Source organism: Biomphalaria glabrata, chromosome 4, assembly GCF_947242115.1.
Source record: "Biomphalaria glabrata chromosome 4, xgBioGlab47.1, whole genome shotgun sequence".
NCBI lineage: Eukaryota > Metazoa > Mollusca > Gastropoda > Planorbidae > Biomphalaria > Biomphalaria glabrata.
In genome coordinates, this window is record NC_074714.1 from 28,203,633 (window position 1) to 28,230,376 (window position 26,744).

Sequence of the window (26,744 nt, forward strand, 5' to 3'; positions counted from 1 at the left end):
ACTGTGCTTTCTGAATAGAGGAAGGAATCCTTGAAAAATTAAGGGTACGACATGACCTAAATTGTGCCGATGTAAAATCAAAATAAAAATCAATTGGGACTATTGTTAAAGTATTTCTTTTACGTGGGGTTCTTGACTCGATGCAACTGGATTGTGCTTCTCGAGAGGGGGATCCTTAATAGTATATTTTAATTTAACTCCATAATATAGATGACCGACGGTCTCAGCAAATGCCCAGACAAAAAATACCTTTAATCCGTTGCTGGAATTGTGATCATCGGGCTACAATAAGAGAAACTACTCAGATTGGCAGGCTGACTGAGAAAAAAGGACCTATCGGGTAGCCAACAACCAGTCTCAGCACCAGGAAAACTAGTGTGAGCTGGCGCTCCCAGATCTATTTTTGTCTATTTTTTATTCCTGTCATTTGTATAGGCTAGTGCTAGGATAGATGTAATTTAGTATTTTTTTTTATTTTGTATAGGCTAGTGCAGAGTAGTATATAATTCCCACTATTGGTTGGACTCTTTTACTTTAATATTTTTTTGTCATTTGTGCTAGGCTCAGCAAACAAAAAGTTTTTTTTAATTGTTAACAAATGTTAGAGTTGGAGACATCTTTTCCTATTTTTTGTCGCTGATTAGTTTTTCTAATTTTCGTCTTTATCACGCATGCTCCAACTCCGCCATGTGCCGGTTTCAAGACCGGGTGAGAAAGGAGAATGGTTTGGCATGGGGCTAGCGACCCCACCCTGTAAAACCACACTTGCTACAGAAGCAGCAAACTTGGCACATAAAAAAAACTATATATGCGGCGAGGGTGGCCAACTCCCGATGATAATAATAATAATAATAATAATAATAATCTTTATTATCCGTAAGGAAATTTGTCTTACAATTTGTGCATTACACCAAACAAAAAACATTATAACTATAAGAAACCAAAGTGTACATTCACACCAGACTCACTCATAATTTACATGTGACAAAGTTTATACCAGATTGTTCTTATTTAATGATTTGATTGCCAGGGGAACAAAAGAGTGTTTGTGTCTGTTTGTCTTTGCTATCGGTGTCTTGTATCTCTTTTGTGATGGTAAAATCACAAAATCCTGACACAAAGGGTGATTCTTTATTTCGAGGATCTTGTTAGCTTTTTTATAGATGTTTGTCTCAAACAACTGCCCAAATGGGGTTTGTTTTTTTGCCAATGATTTTGCCAGCAGCTGGCAAACCCAACTGGACGTCCGATGCCCGATACATGGCAAGTCCTTTAACTCAAAGAAACCGACCCTTATAGGCATATGAAATGTAAGAACCCTGAACCAATGCGGTAAACTGGCCCAACTTTTAAAAGAGTTTGACTCTCACCGGCTGGACATCCTTGGGATCTGCGAGATGCGGGGGACATCAAGTGGACAAATAATCAATGATGGCAAGACCATAATATATTCAGGACACGATACGGAACACATTGGTGGTGTAGGAATCATCATGTCTAAAATAGAAGCTTCAGCGCTAATTTCTTGGAAGCCAGTCAGCGACCGCATCATTACAGCTTGACTCCAAGCAAACCAAATCAAAATCACTACCATCCAAGTACATGCCCCTACAGAGGATGCAGAAGATACCATCAAAGATAATTTCTATAACCAACTACAAACCACACTTGATGAAACACCCAGTCATGACCTAATTCTACTGATGAGAGACTTTAACGCCAAAATCAATACCAACCGATCTGGCTTTGAATACGTAATGGGACCATATGGCTTTGCAGAAAACATCAGTGATAATGGCGAGCCCTTGATTTCTCTCTGCGCATCCAACAGCCTTTCAATTGGAAACACACACTTTAAGCACAGACAAATATACAAAAAACATGGCGATCACCAAATGGAGAAACCTTCAACGAGATAGATTACATTTGCATCTCCAAACGATTGAGGTCTATTAGACTAACGGACCCGCAGTGGAGCGGATATTAGCTCAGACCACTACCTAGTCAATAACAAATGTAAGCTCCGACTGAAACGCCAACCAAAACGAGCCACACGACCCCGCCCATTTAATATAAAAAAGCTCAAAGACTGCATTATTGCAGCACAGTTCCAATTGAAACTAAAGAGCCGCTTAGAGGCTGTTGCTGATATACTGACCCTTGAAGAAGAGTGGGCCAACTTCAGAGATGCCACTATTGAGTGCGTGGAAGAAGTCATCAGAAGGAGGCGAGGTTCATACAAAGAACGGTGGATACAAGAAGAACATGGAAATTCATCGATGAGAGGAAAAATGCCAAACGTAGACGAGATCAGAAAAATGAAATACAGGATCGCAGCCTAGCGGAAGAAGCCTATAGGGAAGCAGATCTGAAAGTAAAGAGAAGCTGTCGGCGAGATAAACGGGACTGGATTGAACAGAAAGGTCAAGAGGCACACGCAGATACATACAGAAACGATACAAAGACTCTCCGTCATATTGTCCGAGATCTCACTGGAGCAAAGAGTGGACATGGAGCACCGATAAAAGACAAGAAAGGCAAAAACTTTGCAAACGAAAGAAGAACAGGATGCAAGATGGGTAGAGCACTTTAAAGAGATCCTTAACCAACCGTCTCCAGACATGACTTACACTCAAGGACCCCTCTCCGGACAATGATCTCAACTTCAAGACAGACCCAATGACTGCAGAGGAGGTTACCATGGCCATTGCAGTGCTAAAGAACAACAAAGCACCAGGGCTAGACATGGTGTCAGCAGAAATGCTAAAACATTGTTAACAGAATGACCGATCTCTTAAATCTCTGATGGCGAACTTCTAAAGTCCCTGAGGACTGGCAAAAAGGAGAGATTGTAAATCTTCCAAAAAAAGGCAACTTGGCAGACGGCAACAACTGGAGGGGTATAACTCTCCTTTCTGTCCCGGGCAAAGTTTTCAGTACTGTTTTGTTGAGACAGCTCAGAGAAGAACAAACAGGCTTCCGAAGAAACAGATCATGTGCACAGCAGATCTTCGTTCTACGAGATATCATAGAACAAAGTCTCGAGTACCAACAACTGCTAACGATCAGTTTCGTAGACTTTAAGAAAGCGTTTGACACTGTCCACCGAAAATCACTTGGAAAATAGTAAGAGAATACGGAAAAATTCGTCCAGATCCTACGAAACCTATACAGTCAGTCTAGTTGCTGCATTAAAACAGAAGAAGGAACAACCGAGTTTTTTAGCATCGAGACAGACGTGAGACTGGGGTGCGTCTTATCTCCCTTCATCTTCCTCTTAGCCATCGACCACATAATGAGCAATGAACCAGACTGCCTTCGGTATTCCATGGCGTGAACAAAACCGAATGACGGACTTGGATTTTGTCGATGACGTTGCACTACTCGGGGCTACAAATAAAAGCATACAAGAAATGACGGACAGCCTAGATAGAGAGGCACCCAAAATTGGCCTCCGCATAAACTTGGATAAGACTAAAATTTTGCAAGTGGGATATAAGGCAAAGGGTGCACCCGTCAGACTTGGCGAGTCAAAGCTTGAAGAGTTGGACAAGTTCATATACCTTGGCAGATGGGGATGCCTACAATTATGTAGCGTGCCTAATAGGAAAGGCGGGGAGCATTTTTCAAAGGCTGCAGCCTATTTGGACAAGCCAAGCCACAAAAATATACCTTCTCAACACAATCGTCATCCCAACAGCAACATATGCATGTGAGACATGGAAGTCATCTGCCAAAATTGAGAAAAGACTATATGTGGCTCAACAAAATGGCTGAGACGGATTTTGGGAGTCAGTTATACAGATTGGGTCTCAAACAAGAAAATCCTATGCCGAACTGGGAGTCGAACACTTAGTGAGATTGTGACAGAGCGTCGCATGAGGTTTTCGGGACATGTCCTCCGAAAAAATGAACTACGCATACCAAGAGTTGCGATGACATGGAGGTCAATACGAGGAAAGCGCAAACAGGGACGTCCTCGTATAACTTGGCACCACACCTTTATGGAGGACCTCAGAACAGTGGACACCAGCTGGGAGGAGGCTTCAGACATTGCCAGTGACAGATCTTTGTAGAGACAGCTTGCCACCCAATGCGCCAAACGGCGCGTCAGGATTTAAGTCTAAGTAAGTAACACATGTTTAAGTAGTAGCTATTTATTAATTCCATTTTGGATATTAGTCTATAACCCGTAGTTTGTCCTTTTTTGGATTTTTAAATGTAAATAACTTTCATTTTCTTTGTTGTATTTTTTTAAAGATTAAATTTTTATTATTCTCTTTTTATTGCTGTTCATTTTGATGTATGATGTAAGACAGTCCAAAAGGCTTTTGCTAGAGTATTACTAAAGCGATTACAGATCTTGGCAGAACGTGTTTATCCAGAGTCGCAGTGTGGCTTTATGGCAGGTAGATCTACAACAGATATGATTTTCTCTTTTCGGCAGCTACAGGAGAAGGGCAGAGAACATAAGCATCCTCTCTTCATAGCGTTTATTGATTTGACCAAGGCTTTTGACCTTGTTAGCAGAAGCGGTCTATTTGCTGTACTAGAGAGAATCGGCTGTCCAAATAAGTTATAGTGGCAGCTTTTCACTAAAATATGCAGGGAACTGTACAGTTTGAAAGTTCCTCCTCCAGGTCATTCTCCATCAAGAGCGTTGTAAAACAAGGATGTGTACTGGCTCCAACACTATTTGGCATCTTCTTCTCAGTCGTACTAACCAGCGCTTTTAAATCCATGGAAGACAGAATATATATCCACAATAGATACGATGGAAGGCTTTTTAACCTGGCACGTATTACAGCCAAAACAAAAACACGTCGTATAAGGGAGCCGATGACGCGGCACTCGTATCTCATTCACAAGGAGGTCTAAAGAAGCTAATGATTGCCTTGGCAGCTGCTTGTCAAGAGTTTAGCCTTACAATAAGTCTCTCCAAGACCGAAATCCCGGCACAAGTCGTGGCAGAAATACATATTGGGAACCACATCCTTTCGGTGGACTTTACGATTTTGGTTCATCACTTGCCAGTAACCTAGACTTAGACATCGAGCTGACAAAAAGAATAGGAAAAGCTACTACAGCATTGGCAAAACTCTCCAAGCGCGTCTAGGAGTATAGTATAGTATATGTATTGTTAGTGTGGGATAGGTTTTGTCAATTAGTGTAGTGAGTTGATATAATTTGGTTGGTTATTGAGTTTCGTTAGCTTGTTATTGTGGGGATTAGACTAGGATCTAACAGTGTGCACCTTCTGCACCAGCTTGGATGGTGGTGTGTATGGCAGGATTATAACGATTTACTTTATTTTATACTAGACAGATATTACCCGCTGACCGCGGGTCTTCACTTTGCAGTAGTAAAAAGTCACTGATATAGTGCATTAGAAACAATTAAAGACAATAATAATGTTATAAGTAAAGCGAATGCATGAATTATTGAATAAAAAAAAATATTATGAATGGAGCTAAAAATAGCCAATTGAACTGAATTTCATTTTTTATGAAAACATTGGTGAAGGAATGTGGATCTATGTAAAAATGCTTTAGAAAAACAAATTTGAATGTTAATTTGATTAAAATATGAAATGAATGGATTATTATTAATATGTTAATGTGTTTAATTGTAAAACTATCTTTGCGAAGAGAAGTTTTATCATCTTATAGTTGAATTAGAGATTTAGAGAGATGTCTAATATTTCGTGTAATGTCTAATGAAAGAATGTACGTTAGGAATTCTAAATTCGCAGATATAAGGAACGAATTTATGTAAAAATGCTTTTAAAACACAAATTTGAAACTTAATTTTATTAAATAATGAAATCAATAGACTATATTTTGCATTTTAATTTGTCAAAGTAAAAAACTATCTGCACAAAGTGTAGTTCTTAAAATGAGGTCTAGATCTAAATCCTTTCGATCTTTTCATGTAGACATAATTTAGATCGTTGAAGTTATAATACTTTCATAGAGTTGGTCTTCTTTTTTTTGAGGGTCTTAAGTTTGTTTTAGGGCTACAATAAATACACTGCGGCCAAAGTTAATACCCAAGGAACATTTCTGCCAAGTTTTATCAAAATTGGTAAAACGGTTTTAATTTCTATTCAGCACATACATACATACGCCTTACTTTCTACTTTATAATATAGATTGTTATAACCTTGTTATACACACCACCATCCAAGCTGGTGCAGAAGGTGCGCACTGTTAGAAACTAGACTAGGAAAGATGTTTACACGAGGAAGTCCCACCGAAGTCATACACTTATGAAGAGGCTGTGCTGAAGACAGACGTTGTTTTATGTGATGTTCTCATGTATATAAACATCTACATAATCAGCCTCATGGATCACCGTAAACGGACAGCCCCTAAACGTGGTAACACCACTTCACATATCTAGGTAGTATAGTGTCAAATGACGCCTCACTTTCAAGGGAAGTTGATAACCGTCTGGCCAGGGCCAGTAGCACTTTTGGACGTCTTCAGGCGAGAGATTGGCGGAACAAATCGCTCCGCCTGCCTAAAAAATCGATGTCTACCAGGCGGTGTTTTTCTCAACCCTTCTATATGGCTCTGAGACATGGACACTATACAGAAAAAAAACTACGACTTCTTGAGCGCTTCCACCAAAGATGCTTGCGCTCCAACATGGACATACGGTGGCAAGACCGCACTACAAACAGCGATGCCCTTGCGAACGTCGGTATGGACAGTATAGAGGGACTTCTTATGGTTCGGCAGTTACACTGAGTAGGGCACGTATCTCGTATGGGAGACGAACGTATGCCAAAAGCAGTCTTTTGATGAGCTAAAAGGTGGTCGACGTAACATAGGCGCCCCACGGAAACGCTTCAAAGACCAGCTTAGGCGTCAACTTTCCTTGGCTGACATAGAAGAGACCTAAAGAAAATCCTCTGCCGAGAATAAACTCAGACGGCGAAAAGAAAATCTAAATCGACCACCTGCGGACAATAGTTATGCTTGCCCTGGGTGTGGCAAAATATGTAGGTCACAGCTGGGGTTGCGCAGCCACGGGAAATACTGCACTCCTCACTAATCTTCGGACTCGAAGACAAGTCTTATTATTAAACATCTATATAACGTTGAGTTGCCTCCCTTATTTCCAAGGACCGTTGTTCTAAGATGTCACGTGACATAGTTGTAGGCCCACAGATATAAGGTTTTCGGCATGCCGACGATACTTAGGAAGTGCCTTCTCTACCCAGTGGTAACAAGGCAGTGTGATCCTACACGACTACTACAAACAGCCAGAGAAACTATCGCATCTTATCCAGCAGGAGTGTTCACCATCTCCACAGACGAGCCTGTGCAGACGCTCAAGAGCACTGTGAGAGATGGATATGGAGCGGTTGTCTGACCCTCTCGCAACCTCGAAAGTGACGAGCTAATGGGACCCTCCAAGGGAAATCAGCCTCAATGTTGAATTGGGGGCAATGTTCAAGGCACCGGAATGGGTGGAGGAAAACGTTAGGAATGGGGATGCGCCAGCCAACGACGTAGTCATATTCAACGACTCGATCTCCGCTCTAGAGACCCTCAAAGTGTAAAGGCGCTCCTCATTGTCATGAAGCGTATTCTACAACTCAGCCTGAACTGTTCCGTACAATGGGTGCCCGCCCATTGTGGTGTGATTGGCCACGACAGTACTAACCACCTACAAAAAACGAGGTGTAGACGGCACTAGTGTATGATGAAACTTCGGACGATGACACACGGAGTCGCCACTTCATAGAAGACGAAGAGACAGTAGACCACATTCTATATGAATGTTGCGTTCTGCATGAGAGACGATCGGGACAAAGATTTGATAGAGAAAGAACTAGTATGCGACATTAGGGATGTCCTTGTACGTGGACAAGGAGACCTTAAAACTCACTGTCCGCTTCCTTTCACGTGCTCCAAGGGAGTAATTCTCAGCATGTTTCGTTACTACTGAGGTTTCTGATTCGTGTAGATGGTGCGGGTGGTGCGGGCCACATATATCAAAACCGTTGACCAATCTTGATAAAGCTTGGCATAATTGTTCCATGGGTACTAACTGGAAAAGTAACGTATGTAAAGTAGTGAAATAGCGCTAAAACAAACTTAAGACTCTCAACAAAAAAAGTTGTCCAACTCTATGAAAGACTTTGAAAGTATTACTATTTCATGGATCTAGGTCATATAGCCATGTTTACATGAGACAAGACCGAAAGGCTCTAGATCTAATTTCTAGATCTAATCTCTCGAACCCTTTTTAACACATGAACGTACAAAAAATAGTCTATTCATAAGTATTCATTTCGTTATTTAATAAAATTAACCTTATAATTTGTTTCAAATACATTTTTACATAAATTCTTTCGCTATAGCTGCGAAATGTAAACGTACATATTTCCATTCATGTGTCACGATAATCTAACATGCACCGTGTAAACACACTATGATTAGACAGGCAAGATGAGGTCCTATATGAGGAATATTAATAATACAAACATACAATAATTAATAAGCTTGAGTTCACTCTTATAAAGATCTACATCTATTATAATAGTATCTAGATTCTAGATCTAGATTTAAATATATATAGGCCTACAAGCAAATGTTTTTATTTATTATAAAAAATGGATTTAGGTCGATTAGCTATTTTAATAGCTCCTCATACTATTTTTACATTCACATTCGCTTTACTTATAACATTATTATTTTGTTTAATTGTTTCAAATACACTATATCAGTGACTATATCAGTGATACGCAAATTAAGACCCGCGGACCCAGGGTAATATATGGCTAAAATAAAATGTAAACTGGATACAAGCTTGAATTGACTTTGTTTAAATCTCACACACTTTTACACGTTCACTTTTTTCTACTGCAAAATCCAAACGGCGAGAAAGTTTTGATAAAGTGGATGTGTTATGTGTTGTTTGCCCAAAAACCTTATATTGCTTCTCTTGCATACTCTTCGGACGATCTTGATCAAGTATTACGTTACATTTGCATTTAAAATCCCACAAAATGGACTCAATGAGTTGTGGCGGTTACAGCGAAAATTGAAAATCAAGAAACCAGCAGAGCTCACATTCAGCTATCGCTTTCTTGGAGGAACGATAAATTGTCTGCGTGTAAAGAACAGTATTCACAGTAGATCTTTGGTATAATAAACTGTATTTGTCTAGTTGATATTGTTAGTGTGGGATAGGTGTAGTGTAGTAATTTAGAGTAATTGGTTGAATAGTTAATTTTTATTGGTAGTTTCAAAATTCAAAATCCGTTGCCGAGGACAGACGTAGACGGCGAAAAGAAAATCTTAATCGACAACCGGCGGACAATCGTTATGCTTGCCCTGGATGAGGCAAAGTATGTAGGTTACAGCTGGAGCTGCGTGGTGACGGGAAATACTGCATTCCTCATTAATCTTCGGACTAGAAGACAAGCCTTATTATTGGTAGTTTTAGAGGTCTGTCATTTATTAGGGTTTAGTATAGATCTTGTATAGTGCGCATGGCCGCCCACAGTGGGGTGCAAGGTCCTGCACGTGCAACACCCCCTGGAATTTGATAAGCCGAATTCTAGCTTTTTTTTTTTGTTGCATTTTCAGATCCATTTATTTCCAAGTACCACCTGTAGTGCTTCCACTGAAGTATAGTTGTAAGGATCAGTTATTGTACTAGACTACTACTACTATGGATGGCTGCCTCGTCGTGCAATTTGCACGCTGGACTGTCGTTCGGACTTATCGATGGTGCCGGGTTCAAACCCGGTACTTCGGGAGGTTTGGACAGGAAGTAGATCATCTTCAACTCTGAAGGAACATCCGAAATATGTAAAACATTTTACTAACAAAATAATAATAATCTTACATCTTTATTATCCATAAAGAAATTTGTCTTACAACTTGTGCAACAAACTTGCATAAGCTTATCAGGAATTGATGTAAATCATGTATGTGTACCCCCTCCCTTCCTGAATTTCGAGAAGCAAAATTTTAGACAATCTTTTGCACATCCAAATCAATTAACTTTTTGAAAGTAGTAACCAGTTTACTTCCACTAAAGTACAGTTGCAATGATAAGCTATTGTTATAATAAACTAGAATAAGCTAATCGGGAGTTGATGTCTGTGGCATTTTACGACTCGAAAGACGATCTTTTCCCTTTGCTACTTGAGATGGTGTGACCTCTGTTGCCTTGAAAAAGGATTGGTGGTAAATTAATGAGTGCTGGGCTGCCCACATGTCAATACTCGCCTCTCTTCCATACTGACCGGATCTAAAGGGATGGAACACCATCGCAATTTGGGGTCAGGAGTTTGTCAGAGAGTAGTGGACTTACCACTGTCTCACCGCCTACGGGGTTACAAAAGCGGATTTTCTGTTAGGGTTTACTCCCTTAGTCTTGGACCTCACAGGAACACACACTAAGTGTGACTATTAGCCTATAGTTAGGGGTTTGGTTTGTTTGGATAAATGAAGCACAGGAAGCAGCAAGAAACAAAAACAAAAAAACAGAGCTGCACCAAGAATCAACTGCATTAGCTGGATATTTTGGGATGAAACAGGTGATATCTCAGGCACAGAGCAGATGTCTTTGGGAGTCCGGTTTGTTGATGGCGATTGTATTCAAGAAGATTTCATTGGTTTAGTCCCTGTTGTCCAGAGAGACGCAGTTTCTAAAGTCATTGTTAGCGACTACATTATGTGCAGCCTAGAAATAGACAAACTACTCGGACAAGGCTACGATGGCTGCCCTGTGATGGCTAGCATTCAGAGCATGAGTATAAGCCACAGGTCGCAAATTGCACCCTCCTGCAAAAAATACTGCGGGTATTGTGAGTGTAAATTGGTTGTTTGGATTTTTTAAATTGTATTATTGATATTGTTTTATTTTTTGTTGTTTATTTTATTTATTATTTTATAAAGTAAATGTTTTTGTTGTAGTATAAATTAAAGTTTGTTTCTTGCTTTCTTTTAGCTAGGTTAGTTTGTTTGGTTTAGTTGTGTATTCTGGTTGCTTAGGTGACTCTAGCCCCTTGGTCACAGACTGAAGTGCACAGATACAACCCACACAGTAGCGTTACCATCTGCCTACCGTTAAATTCTAGTTTACCTAGGCTTAGACCTGAGTTAACAGCTAAGGACAAGCACGTCTCTGGAATCGATTCAAAGGATTTTATAGAAATATTTGAATGACTTAGAAGTCATACAGTCATTGACTGCAGAGGTCAAGGCTTTAATATTGCCAGCAGTGTCCAAAAGCGTATTCTACAAGTCAATCCTAAAGCAGAATTCATTGCCTGCTCTAACCATTGTCTAAATTTGACAGGAATTCAAGCTGCTAATGTAATTACATTTTCCGATATACTCTTGTTTACATATCTTTGTTTTTAACGTCAACACAAAACTGGGTTGTCCTCAACAAAACAACCTGAAAATAATTTTAAGCGCTTGGTTAAACCCCTTGCAGTATAAAATTTAAAAAATGATACAATTTATGGAGATATTTACTAGTACAAACAAGATTACAAAGACAGTTTGTATTATCAAACAAACTCACGGGCGGCCCCCATCGAATTCACCATGGAACAGGAATATTCAAGCGATAGTCTTGTTTTGGTCGTTTGAAGTAATTCAATTTTAAAAAATCATTTGGCGTTATTTTTCACATAAAGGCAAACAGGACAACACGTAACCTTTGATAAGACTCTTCTAACTCTTCTGGAATAAGTTGAGTAGCTTTAACTGATCACCTAAGAACAGCATGGAAACCCTACCCCATCAACTTTCTTCAAATATGTTCCAATAGTTTATTGTTACCTCCTGCCTTTCGTTGAGTGCCTACCTTAGAGTTACAACACTATTATAAAATCCCACTTTTTATGCCATTTACTCAATTGTTAGTGCAAATTTTATAATGATATTAACTAAAATTAGAAACAGACCTAACATAACCTTAACAGGTTTCCTTTATTATACTTTGAGACAAAAATGGTATAATTTTGTGCTGTGTCATTTAAACTTAAACAACCATCTAGATGTATCTACGCATATTTGGGCATAAATCAAGAGATATTATAATCATAATCTTTTTCAATGTGTCTCCTTTTTGCCAAGATATAATTTTTCAATCTTGGGTGTAACTCACAAAATGGTGTCACCCGGTGCAAACCGCACCGCCTTTAGTGACGCCACTGCTCAGCTCTCAGGTACGTACCTCTCCCCAACAATTTCGATTGGAGTAGATGGGCTAAAAAAATTAAAAAGTAACCCGCACAACTAACCGGTTTCCCATGCAAACAGCATAGTGCACTATTACCCAGTAGTAGGCCTACTAATACTGATCATTATAGCTCTATCTACTTTATAGATTTAAACAAGATCTTGACTCTAGATCTAGATTTCTAGACTAGTTCTAGTTATAATCTAGATCTAGATGTAGTCTAGATCTTAATCTAGATCTATAACTAGAATCTAGACTAGATCTAGAATCTAGACTTCATCTAGAATCTAGATTTCTAGACTAGTTCTAGTTCTTGATCTAGATCTTGATCTAAACTAGTAACTAGGTCTGGAATCTAGACTGTTTCAATGTGTAGATCCAGATTAGCTAGATTTAAATCAAGAGCTAAATCTAGAATCTAGACAAAATCTAGAATAAAGACTAGATTTAGAACCTAGATCTAAACTTGAATTTGTATGTATTTACACGTTTAATCTTAAAATTACTAGATCTAGACTTAGGCCAATATTATGATCATGATTGGTAGGCCTACTACTGGGTAATAGTGCATTATGCTGTTGGCATCCGATTCACTTCTTAAAGTGATACTACTGTTTACATAATAAATAGATCTGCACCCCTAAGCTGTAAAAAGATAAGCTATTTCCTTAATGCTTTATAGATAAAAATTTGGTTCAAATTGTTTAATACTGTAGGGAGGCACCTCAACGAGACATAGATGTTTATTTACATGGAGACATGACAAACACTTAGGACATCTGCCTCGAGCACAGAATCTTCATCTCGGATCTAGACTTTTTAAAATGTATTGTTTTTGCAAATTAGCAATACTTAAGCAATGAATACACATTATTTTTTAAAAAAAGGATTTTGCTGTTATATTTCGTTTTATTTTAGAGGGCATCACGATCTATTGCCGCACTTGGCATCAAATATCCTAGCTACACCACTGATCTGGCGTGAATGTATATTTTGGTTTTCTATTGTTATAATGTTTTGTTTGGTGTAATGCACGAGTTTCATTATGAATAATAAAGATTATTATTGTTATTATTATTATTAAATGGAACCTGTTTATGAAATCTCATTCCAATCCTAACAACAGTTTAAGAGAACTCTTGATCAATCAATCAGTGATTGGTAACTTAGAAATTTAATATAGATTACGTAAGTTAAGTACTGTAGTTAGACATAGTTGTATTTCTATTACATTTAATGAAGTAGCACTTAATGAAGTTAAGGTTACTGTAGTTAGACATAGTTGTATCTCTATTACATTTACGAATCTTAATAAACGCGTAGAGAGAAAAATAAAATTGCTATAGACATTTCTTTTTGCTTTTATCATCCGTACCATCTTTTTTTTTTTTGGCATAAACCATTTATTTATCCATTATCACTTTGCATAAGTAATGCAAACGAAGGACTTAAGCTTGTAATGTACGTACCGTTAAAAATGTAGCACTTATTTGTTTTAGCGTCGTGTTTAGTTAGTGGTAGTCTCTATAAATAGACGAAGACGATGTCAAAGGTTTTCGTCTGCTGATAAAATGTGTTTAGAAAGCAAGGTGTAACACAGCTAAAGCTCTATGTACAGGACATACATCAGTTTTATGACACATTCTTTAGCATTTCATTTGCATAGCCTTTACACCCAAATGTCGTCTTAGAATAATGTTAATACTGTTAATAATATTAATACTGTTGAATACTCTAGTATTAAATCTAAAGAGTTTATAAAATAAAAAATGTATGAAATTTTATAAAATAAAACAAGATACTATTTCCTATTAACATTTTTTTAGTTTAAAATACACAATACTGATCTCTGATAAACATCACTATGTTTTGTTGAGTCGATGCAATAGAATAGTAGCTTAGTTGTTTTATTCATAGGTATAGACTAAGCTTTCTTTTTTTCCTTAACATTCAAAATTGTTGCTATCTATCTATCTATCTATCTATCTATCTATCTATCTATCTATCTATGTGTATGTGCAAGTGTTTGTGAGTGTCCAATTGTATTTGTGCGAAACTACTTTGTTATTTCTAACATGTCGGTTTACTCTTGGTTGACGCTCGAACGTGATGTTCTTAAGGAGCCAGTTGAGCTACAAATGGACGACATGGGTTAAAAAGCCCAAGTACCTCGGTGTTATCCTCGTTCAGTAACTGACTATGTGCGAACATGCTCAGCATGTACCTGACTCAGCCTTCGAGAGGTGGAACATCGTAAAAAAGCTAGCTGGAACAAAGTTGGGTGCGAGAGCCAATGTGTTGAGGGCGCCCTACAATGGCGCAGTTCGCTCATATATTATTTACTTACAGTCTTCCTGTTCAGGTCGCAAACGTCTCTAGCGTACTTGGACGCTTTTCAGAATCAAGTCCTCAGACCGATTTATGGTACATCCAGGACAACGCCGATTGCCGACGGCTAAATTTTGGCCTTTAAAATTGCGCAGAGAGCGAGCTTTCATATTATCTCACCGGAGATATAGATGGCTGAACGAGAGTTGCCCCTTCAGTAGTCTGGTTGACGGTACGGAAATGCCTACTTGACCCGGTGGTGACCAGGCAGAGTGACCCAACTAGGTCCTTTTTTTATTTCTGTTTTATTGCTGGTCAGCTTTATTTTCAGTTTGACAACAACGAGGTGGTGATCTGAGCCAATATCTCCTCCTCTTCTGCTTCGTACATCCAGCTTCTCCAGTTTCGAGATATGGTACCACAACTTCAGTCAAGTGCTATTTCATCCCTTGTTTGAGATATCAAACAATGTAATTTTTTACCAATAGTTAATTAACTAATTGTTTAATTTTTTTATTGATTCTTGTGTGTCAGGTAAAACAAATAATTGTGTGAAATTTTAGCTTGATCCGAGATTGGGTGTCAGAGAAATAACTTGTACAAACTTTTGGCCAGACAGATAGATAGAATGGATATATAAGTTTTGTAAAAATAGGACGAGACTATAGAAACAATATTCCATATTCATAAACTCTCAACTACAAAGTGGTTACCATGTTGGCTTGAGAAGCCTGAGAAGGCTTGAGCCTTGAGTGGAATGGCCGCTATTCGATTTGCGTGGTCTGTCTGTCCATCCGTCCGTTTCAAGGAGGTTTCGGGTTTCAGCCCCCTCCCCCAAAATGAAATCCTTATCCCCGCAGGGGGGTGAGTAATTTTGTGACTGTTGTTTCGCTTTAACGTTTTTTTTATTGAGGGGAATTTTATTGTTAAACCATCACTTGCCTCAGACCTCAGCTTTACCAAGGGAATTTTGAGTTAAAAAAAAAACCTCTTCAAGTGAGGCGTATGTATGTATGTATGTCCCGAATAAATATCAATACCGTTTGACCAATCTTGATAAAACTTGCCATAAATGTTCCTTAGATCTAGGCGGAGATGTATGTTTAATGTCCCTCCCACAATCTGAGGGCCCTATGGTATCTTATTAAAAAACGAAACTTTTTAATAAATAGGGTAAACCCTTTTTCTCAGTATTTTATATTTGACTAGACATATTTTACCCGCGCCCCGCTTGTCTTTATTTACATATTGCTGTCGATATAGTCACTGAGAATGTTTTGTAAACATTTAAACAAAATAATAATGTAATAAATAAAGCGAATGTGTAAATGTAAAAATTGTATGAATGAAGCCATCAAATCAAAATAGCTAATCTACTTAAATCCATTTTTTCAAATTAAAACATTTGCTTGTTGGCCTACATATATTTGATTAAAATTTGAAATGAATAGACTTAATTTTGTATGTTCATGTGTATAAAGTAGATCTTGAGGTAGACATAGATCTAGATCTAGATTAGTCTATAGTTAAAAATTGGCTTTTATAGAGTTCATTCTGTGCTGCGTGAAGACTTTGTTCTGCGCACGCGTGACCTTTTTTCACGAATGAATATAGGCCTATCTCAACACGCCTACGCAGCTTTAGCGAACAGCGAATGAATGTATTAAAAATGCTTTAGAAAAACAAATTTGAATGTTAATTTGATTAAAATATGAATTTAATGGACTATAATTAGTATGTTCATGTGTTAAAGCATAAAACTATCTTTGCCAAAAGAAGTTTTATCATCTTAGAGTTCAATAAGAGTTTTAGACCTAGGAATAGATTCAGTAGAGAGATGTGTTAACGTGTAACCATTTGGTAATGTCTAATGAAAGAATGTGCATCGGGATATCTAAATTCGCAGATATAAATAACGAATTAATGTAAAAATGCTTTTGAAACACAAATTTGAAGGTTAATTTTATTATATAATGAAATCAATGGACCTTCTTTTGTATTTTCATGTGTCAAAGTAAAAAAAATATGTGCGCAAAGTGTATTTCTTAAAATTAGATCTAGATCTAAATCCTTTCGATCTTTTCTCGTGTCAACATTGTAAACATGGCCTAGATCCATAAAATACTATAGCTGTAATAGAGTTGGTCTTTTTTTTTTTTTTTTTTGAGGGTCTAAAGTTTGTTTTAGGGCCACAATACATACACTACGGGTCTAAGTTGGTACCCAAGGAACATTTCTGCCAAGTTTTATCAAGATTTTATTTCTATACGGGGACATACATACATAGGCTAAATACATACATACATACAAACATACATACATACATACAAACATACATACATACATACATACATACATACATACATACATACATACATACATACATACATACATACATACATACATACATACATACATACATACATACATACATACATACATACATACATACATACATACATACATACATACATACATACATACGCCAAACATTCTGCTTTATATAATAGGATATGAATATTTCGTCATTTTCACACTACTTTTATTTTCGTGGCAAAATAAAGAAAAATGTGAAGGTAAAATTCTTCATGTTTGACGGATCTAAATTAAATCTAGTAGATCAGTATTACTCTTCTCTGAAAGCCAAAAGTTTAATTTGTCAAAATTAACTATGCAAGCACTTTTTCATAAAAATACACAATTTTTACAAAAGTATCGGCAATCACAATTGATTGGGGGGGGGGGGCATGCAAATAAGCTAGGCGGATTTTTATTTTAGTATATTTTTAACACATTTATTGTAAAGTTTTTTTTTAAAATAATTCTATAAGAAAATTTGTATTATTAAATTAAGTATTTTCTGTCACACAAGCTACTTAATTACCTTTTAAATCAAATGTTTAACATGTATATAAATCGAACATAATTTAAATAATTAATAAGCAACGTTTCGTAATCAAAGAGAAAGTTTTTTCCCTGAAGCTTTTATCAAACAGATTGGTCTTTAACAACACCATCAGTTGATCAATAACATGGTTAGACTAGGTTCACATTCTATCATACCTTCATAGCTATCAGGTCGTTTAATATTAACAATGTAATAATAATAAATTAATAACATTACTAGATCGACGAATCACTAGCGGATCCAGAACTTTGGAGGGGGGTCGATTTTTTTTCCAAACCAAACCCTAAAGCCCAGTAAACCCTAACCCTAAGCATAAACGCGCTTACAGCACATATATATATATATATATCGCTCCTTCTGTCTCGGAAGACAATGGATGCGCCCAGATGAGTCACTGGCTTTGGTTACGTCTTGAGATGGGGCGGGATCTGGAGTGACTGATCAAGCCAATTCTGGAGCGGCATAGTTTGCCAGAATTCGTACATCTGTCCTAGGGCTAGCTGACAGGGCTGTTCTTTGTCTTGGCTGACGCAGCTTCGTTTCTCTTGCATTCGGCGAAGTTCGTACAACACGTACAGTCTGTCTCCATGCTGTCCGGTCTTGGGCTTCTCCCACATACTTTGGTCGATGCCCGTGGCTCTCATTTCTCGCTTGCAGACATCTCTGTATGTTAGTCTTGGGCGGCCCTTGGGTCTGACTCCCTCTGCAAGTTCAGCGTATAGGATGTCTTTAGGGATTCTTTCATCTGGCATGCAAATGACATGACCGAGCTAGCGCAAAACTTCCTGGCTGACACGATCCCTCCAGGAGATGCACTTTATGCGTTCGCAGGCAGCGTAGATGGAAGCTATTTAATCTGTGTTCTTGTTGCATATATGTTGCCCAGCTCTCACTGCCATAAACAAGTGTGCTCAGAACGCGGGATTGTAGACCAGGATTTTTGTTTTTCCCACACACGCTTGGAGAGTTTTGGCATTGATGCAGAAGCTTTTTCTATTCTTTTTGTCAGCACAGCGTCTAAATCTAGGTTGCTGGCTATTGTTGTTCCCAAATACGTGAATTTCTGCATCACCGTAAGTGTGTGATTTCCAATATGTATCACTGGTATTTCTGCGACATCTTGTGCCAGTATTTCAGTCTTGAAAAGGCTTATTTTAAGGTTAAACTCTTGATAAGCAGCTGCCAGAGCATTCACAAGCCTCTGCAATCCTTCTTGTGAATGAGATATGAGTGCGGCATCATCGACGAACAGCAGTTCCCCAATCAAGATACGCCGTCTCTTCGTTTTGGCTTTAAGGCGTGCCAGGTTAAATAGCTTTCCATCGGATCTACTGTGGATATATACTCCATCTTCCAGGGATTTAAAATCGCTGGTAAGTACAACTGAAAAGAAGATGCCAAATAGTGTTGGAGCCAGAACACATCCTTGTTTTACTCCGCGCTTGATGGAGAATGATATAGAGGCGGAACTGTCAAACTATACGGTACCCTGCATATTTTCATGAAAAGCTGATACTAGTTTCCATAGCTTGTTTGGATAGCCGATTCTCTCTAATACGGCAAACAAGCCGATTCTGCTGACAAGGTTAAACGCCTTGGTCAAGTCAATAAATGCTATATAGAGGGACTGCCTATGTTCTCTGCTTCTCTCCTGTAGCTGCCGCAGGGAGAAGATCATATTTGTTGTGGATCTACCGGCCCTAAAGCCACACTGCGATTCTGGGTAAACTCGTTCTGCCAAGATCTGCAGCCGCTTCAGAATTACTCTGGTATAAGCCTTCACAACTATGCTCATAAGTGAAATGCCTCTATAACTGTTACAATCGGAGCGGTCGCCCTTATTTTTGTAAATTGTTACTTTGTTTGTATCCTTCAATTCCTGGGGGACTATTCCTTGCTCCTAGCACAAACTTAGCAGTTTATGGAGTGGTTTGATTAGGGCATGTTTTCCAGCCTGAATGGCTTCTGCAGGAATACCATCTCCTCCGGGTACTTTCCCTTGTGCAAGCATGTCAATGGCTGTGCTCAGCCTGCCTGCTCTAATGGTTGCTTAAAGCTTAGTTTAAAACGATAAGTAGGCTGACAACTTGCACCAAGCAACAAAAGAAGAAAAATGAAAAAGAAAATTCTTATCATGCGACTGGCCACATGGAACGTCAGGACAATGTGTCCTTGTCTTACAGATGACAGTCATAAACAACGAGTTGAAAAGACTACGAATTGACATTGCAGCTCTCCAAGAAACCCGACTAGCCGAAGACGGCATGCTCCGCGAGGCTGATTACACTTTCTTTTGGAAAGGAAAAGCTCAGGAAGAGACGCGAATGCATGGTGTAGGCTTTGCTGTCAAGAACAGTCTACTCCCCACAATAGTCCCTCCAGTTGGTGGCTCGGAAAGGATACTAAGCATAAGTATGATGACTATATCTGGAAAAGTCACTCTAATTAGTGCCTATGCCCCTACACTATGTTCACTTCAAGAGGACAAAGACAAGTTCTATGAAGACCTCAAAGAAGTTATTGAAAACATTCCTCAAAAAGAGCACATGGTCATTCTAGGTGACTTCAATGCAAGAGTAGGAGTAGACCACACTACCTGGCCAGACTGCCTTGGGCTTTTTGGAATTGGCAAAGTGAATGAGAATGGACAAAGACTTCTTGAATTCTGAGCAGAACGTGCTTTGTCTAACTTCCCATCACTTTCAGTTTTGAGCTAATTAGACGAAACACCCTCTGTAATATGTATTGTTGTAACCCTGTTTCTCCCTGACTAACCATCTTTTGTTTCCACGTGCAAAGTAGGGTGATTTTTGTTCGTTTTTGCACATTTCTATTAGATACGGGCGCATCGATAATTCATCCTAGTCTTATTGAGAATAACGTAATACATGAAATAAGTGGCTATTCTATAAAAACAGCTAGTGGAGAACTTTTGCCAGTTTTAGGACAGATCACTGTAAACATTGAGATAGCAAATCAACATTTTAGTCATGAATTCTTGGTCGCCAATATCATGGATGAGTGTATTCTGGGACTAGACTTCATGCAGTTATTTGGACTCTCCTTGAACATTGGGGGTGGCACAGTGCAATATCGATTCAAGAAAAAAAAACAATCCTCCGTTGAAAAATCCTCTTAACACATTTTACCATAGTCAAGGTCATTTTAGCCCAACAGCATAAACAAAAATCACCCTACTTTGCACGTGGAAACAAAAGATGGTTAGTCAGGGAGAAACAGGGTTACAACACTGCCCCCTCCCTATTTCTGTTCGTCCCGATCAGACCCTGGTCTCCTCACAATAGCGGCGCAACAGATCCAGCTGCACAACCTCGTCCTGGAACACCAAATCAGTCTGGCCGACGTCCGCAAACTCCAGCAACATTTGCCTAACCCCACCGCATTCTTCCTCCGATAGATCCTCACCCTCATCTCCAAGTATCCGATCAACCCGAGAATCACATGACGAGGCACTAGCTACAGGGGCCACCGCATCACACGATGCAATAACTTCCATTGGACAACAAGTGGCGATAACATTCTTCTTCTGAAGGTTGTAAGCTTGAGTGTCAAACTTCATAACCCGACCAAGTACCCTTCGGTCGTTTCTATTAACAGCCAGTATTCTCCCCACAGGCTGTCTACTGCGTGCTTCCTTTGACTGCTCTATAAGGCTTGCGATATACACAGGACCATTACCGTCTATTGTGTCACATATAATGGCTTCAGACTGTGCGGGTATGCTGGTACCTTCCGTTATCAAGACCCTCTTTATCTGTTTTTCTTCCATGTCGTTCCCCAGCAACGGAATTAGAAGAATTCCATAAGTCATTGGTTAATATGCATGACTAAATGCATGACGCGTAGGACGTAATCATCTTCTTTTTTGAAGTAACGTCTGTATTATATAAGAAAGATAAGATGTAGATTAATAATAACAAATCTGTGTAATTAGAAATGGCATAGTTTAGCGTTCTCTTCGACTACTGTGCGAAAACACTTTCTTAACTTTGGCATAATGCTCGGGAATACAAAATGAAAAATTCACTAATTTTGAGGAGCTCTGAGGAACAAGCTTCATTAGAACAGCTTCGTATATTCGCACAGCACTTTTCACGAAGAAGCTTAAAAAAAAAGTTCTGTATCTTTGTGTAATTCAAATAATTAAATAACTTAAAATTACAGTACTGGTGAACAGTGGCGTCACTAGGATGGGTGTCACCCGGTGCGGTAAGATCAAGGTGTCACCCCTCCCCCAAGCGTTTCACTTATTCTTCGCATGAAAACTATCGCTGTTTAATTCTTTTTTTTGCGCCATAATACAGTTCGTTGATTGCTGTTACACAACATTAAAATGAGTGTCGATTCTATTTTAAAATTTTGTTGTCTTAAACTTTTTAACATAATAGTGCTAGTTTCCTGAGGAAAACTATTGAAAAATGCAACTTTACGAAAAGTATATTTAAGATACACAATTTGTTTTATTTTCTTAACATTTAAAAGTCTAGTTTCCTGAGGAAAACTATTGAAAAATGCAACTTTACGAAAAGTATATTTAAGATACACAATTTGTTTTATTTTCTTAACATTTAAAAGTCTACAATAACTTTCATAAATACAAGCTTAAAAGCTTTACATAATTTCACATTTGATAACTTATAAATAACTTTAAACTCAATATCTTCTACGACATACTATCCAATGGACAGAATTGCTTGGTTTGAAATTCGTTTTTCAAAAGTTATTTATAGTTGTTAATTAGCTTTAGATTTAAAAGCTTTTATATGACGCCACGGAGACATACCACGCAGAGATGCATTTGACAAAAAACATTTAAAGGCTGAAATAATTGGCTGGCAGAGATTCGTTGAAGATCTTCAAATTGAACTTTGCTGCCTGTAGATGTATTCTAGTTTTGGTATTTCTGTTCATATATCTTGTCGTCTGGCTATCTATAAAAGAGATAGATGCACTCAGCATTAATCTCTTGTTCTCTATTTGAATAGTGAATCTTACTTACTTCTTACTTCTTACTTCTTACTGTCATTTTGGGGAGTCATTCAATATGGAAAACGCCAATCCTACGCGCGATAAATAAAAAACGGCATTATGCATTAGCCGTAATTATGTAATCTAGTGAAAGAAGCTTCTCGCGCCTCAAACCAATGAAGAATTCTCAAAGATAGATTAAAACTTTTGGTAATTGCTGCTATTGAGCGTGATCTATGTAAGAAATAGAATTTTTATGATATACTGTATGACTTTGCTACACGCAAGGCTCGTAAAGTAGTTCTGTACGTAGTAAAGAATGAATAAAATGCAAAGACGAATTTATTTTCAAATACAAACTCTTAAATTGAACTTATTATCCGTGGCGTAACTCTAGTTCGTCCGACTTGCAGAAATTAAATTTTCTTTACTTCTTCTTCTCGTCCAAACTCTTGAGCGAAGAAGAGAATTATATATATATATATAGAGAGAGAGATAGATGTAGAAACATCCAGTGAGATTACTGGAATTCCTCTAAGGGTGTCAACTATTTTTCTGTCATTGCAGTAAACAACAGTTAAAAGGTCGGACATTTTCATATTTTAGGCAATTGCCGGCCTTCCGGAGGACACGACCCCCGAAAAGTAGGACATGACCTTTTGTCGGACGTCTGGTAACCCGAGATCTATATATAAGTTGAAACGGAATTTATAACCTCGAACCTAAAACGATGTTTAACAGTAACTAAAAAATTGTTCAGAGCCTTCTAAATATTTCGATAAAAATAAGGGAATAGTGGTGATATTTACATGAAATTTGTATTTTTAGTCAAAACAAAAATTGGCATTTTTGTTAACTTTTAGCTAGAAAACAAACAATTTTTTTTGGACAAAATCTCTACAACCGTTTGCATAAATGTGTTAAAATATAGTGCATAGTGACCACCCCTAATAAAGAGTCTCAAGTGTTCGTTACTATTAATAGTGAATAGTTGTAAAAGTGGTGTATTTTTAATGAAAAAACTGCTTGCATGAGTCATTTAAAAATTAGATTTTTCGCTTTCAGAAAAGAAAAAAGTAGCCGTTGTATCAGAACTTTGAATGGTCTAAAATATTGTGATGTCGTATTTTCACTAACTTTCTAGTTTACGAGATCTAAACGGGACGGACGGACGTACATATAATGTTTTTATTTTTTTTAAATTATCCCTTTTTTCCTATTGTAATGACTTGCATAATTAATTTTAGTTATAAAACAATTCTCCTTGGAAAGACTAAAAGTAGCTTTTGCACCTACTCTTTACGAGACACAGAATATGGGGATATCATATTTGTCTTAGCTCTTCTAGTTTCTGAGATCTAAACGTGACAGACGGACTGCACAAAACTAAAAGCGACATTTCCTCTAACGGGGGCCGCTAATAAATGTGTAGTTTTATGAATGTATTTTTATATTTGGTATGAAATTAAAAAATACGTGTTTTTGTATTGGAGATTTTCATATGGCTGATAACTAAAAATAGCTTGCTGTTTGTTGTATCCGGTGTACAGAATATATGAAGTTTTAATTAGCTACTGTCATTTGAAAGGGATACTATACATTTTGTTCACTTTTTAGTACCGTAAATTCAAATTTAAATATTTGTTCCGTTTGAAACACAAACTATTTTTTCTGTTATTTACTTGGCAACATTGATAGTATAGAAATATATGTCGTTAAATTAACAGTATTGAAACAGATTTTATTTAAAAATTGATATGTATTAGTAGTACAGATTCTTCATCTTATTGTCTGAATAGCTAGGAAGTTTGGCTAAAATAGATTCTCTAGTGTCACAATGTTATCTTGAAATCTTACTTGAATATAACTATGAAATAAACTTGCCGTTTCAACAGAATGTAAACTTATCGACCTTATTACGTTATAAAAAAAGGTAAACTTATTTTAGCGAAAATTCCTTTACAAATTTCTTGAAATGTAATTTCTGTTTAACTTATGGAAAAAAATATTATAAATCTAAACTATTTATTTTATTTACATTTGATGTTTTCAGTTTCGATACTCATAAAAAATAGATGGATGTTTGTGCATAAATGTGGTGATTAAATAGAGAGAGAGAAATGTATTTATATATACAAACATTAAACTTACCTCTAATCTCTTGAGTAACACATGATTCTCTGCAATACTAGGGTTAATAGCTATAATGACGCCTTCGTAACCGTTATTGATTAATTTCAATTTAGATTCTATAGAAATGAACATTGCTGTACACAGGAACAATAACAAACTCTTTAATGGGAACATTTTATCAGATATGTATAGTAATTACTTGCATTGCCCTAAGTGGTATCCACATAATATTGAGTCAGTTCTTAAATGACCAAATTGTACACACAATAAATTCTCTTACTCTGTGTAGGAAAACATTTAGATATGTGAAAAACACATTTCATAATACTCCATAACGTTTTAGACGTGTTCAAATAATCGTAGCCTTTAAATAAAATATGAGAAAAAAAGACTAATATATATTCATATAAACGTTGAGTAATAGAAATTGTTTTTAAGTTCAATCCAGAAACAATAGATCTAGCCTTTTTCAAGATTTACTGCACAACCAGCGCACTCTTGTGATACTTGATTATACGCTTTTCTACTTGTCACAAACTGCTTCTCGTTAATCTTCTTGTTGCTGACCAGGTAGACACACATACACAAATAACAAAAGGCCTTTCGGTAGGCTAAATTTGGAATAGAGTTACGTCCTGAATTTTAAGTATCTTAGATATTTTGATACAATAATAATAATCCCTTTTTTTTCCACCTGAAAACAAACAAACATTGACAATTATCATGGCATGAAACAATATAAATAAGTAATCTTCAATAATTTTTTTTACCCACCGCCAACTTTTCATATCCCACGACTGGACAAAACGAAACGTGAGAAGGAAAATTTAAATAAAATACTATTTTATTTGCACCCGGATCCGGAAGGGGGGGCGAATTTTAGTAGAAAAATCACACAATTTCTATATGCATTCTTTATTTAGGCTAAAAATATATACTAATTATTTATATTTTAACCTATTTTTGGATTATGTCACCCCCCCCTCTAGTATGTTGGACGATTTGGTGGGGTTAGGGTTATTAGGGGGTAATTATATCAATCCCGCCCCCCTTAACTTTTAAGTGAGGGGCGGGTGGTTCAATTTTTTTTATAAACCAGTTTGTTAACATAACTTGTTACATATCTATATGATAAAAACAACTTATTGATTTAAATATTAAGCAATCGGTATATCATGTCGTCCCCCTTCTGGTATAATGGCCACATCTGTGGCTGTGGGGTGGGGGGGGGGCGATTGGATGTACTGCCCTCTCCACTATAGATTTTTGAGAGGGGGTGGTCCAACTTCTAAGCAGAAGTCTTAGTATGTACAAAATTAGTTTAATATCTTTATAACATAAGCTGCTTATTAATATTTGAACCCATTTGTATATTATGTCGCACCACACTCTAATCTCAAATTAAATCATTAGTGAATATAAAATGTAATAGGATTAAAGAAATTACATTTTTTACAAGAAAATCTGTCAATAATATAAGTTATATCTGCTATAAATTAAATTCTTACATCGAGTCGCTTCATCCCAAATGCAATCATTAGCAATAATTATAAAAAGGAGAGAAGACTCATACATGATAATCTTTTCCACTCTACCGCCCCCGACGAAAACATGACACTTTTTAAAACAAAATAGAAACATGGTGACAAGAGTCTTTGTAATTGCCTATGAATTTAAAATAATTATTTAAAGAAAGACTATTTTTTTGAAAATTTAAAATTCATTAGAAATTTTAAGTATAAAAGTAACAATTGAGATGAGTTCTGGACCCAATTTTTTTTCCCTATTGTATAAATAACTTTGACACTAGAACTTACAATTTATAATTGAATCCTAAAAATACCAAAAATTTAGAGTAGAATAAATTGATTACTTAATTTCATCCCCGGCTTTTGATTTTTTTTTGTCCTGAGCTTTGAATTATAGTTCTTAAATAAAACGAAGTTATAAACAGACGTATTAATCAAAATTAATAGCTTATAAATGAATAATTTTAAAAATATTATTTTCGAAGACCTTTTTTTTTGGCGGCAATCCTCAAAGCCTTAATATCTGTAGAGTAAGAGTATCCTTTCTTTTCAAGGAACAAATGTGTTGTATTTGAAATGTAGTTAGGGCCTATAAATTTACATTGTTATAATTATAATTATTTGTTTAAAATGTA

The 26,744-nt window shown here is 37.1% G+C and overlaps 1 protein-coding gene across 1 annotated transcript in view; it reads right to left on the bottom strand.

Annotated features, from left to right (window-relative positions):
- The window catches only part of LOC106059535 (calcium-activated chloride channel regulator 3A-1-like), a 376,089-nt gene extending 350,837 nt beyond the window's left edge, over positions 1-25,252 (bottom strand). Inside the window, exon 1 of the mRNA XM_056025932.1 lies at positions 24,599-25,252. Within this exon, the coding sequence (XP_055881907.1) occupies positions 24,599-24,754 (156 nt within the window). The 5' untranslated portion in view covers positions 24,755-25,252. The remainder of the gene's footprint in view (positions 1-24,598) is intronic.
- Positions 25,253-26,744: the final 1,492 nt, after the last annotated feature.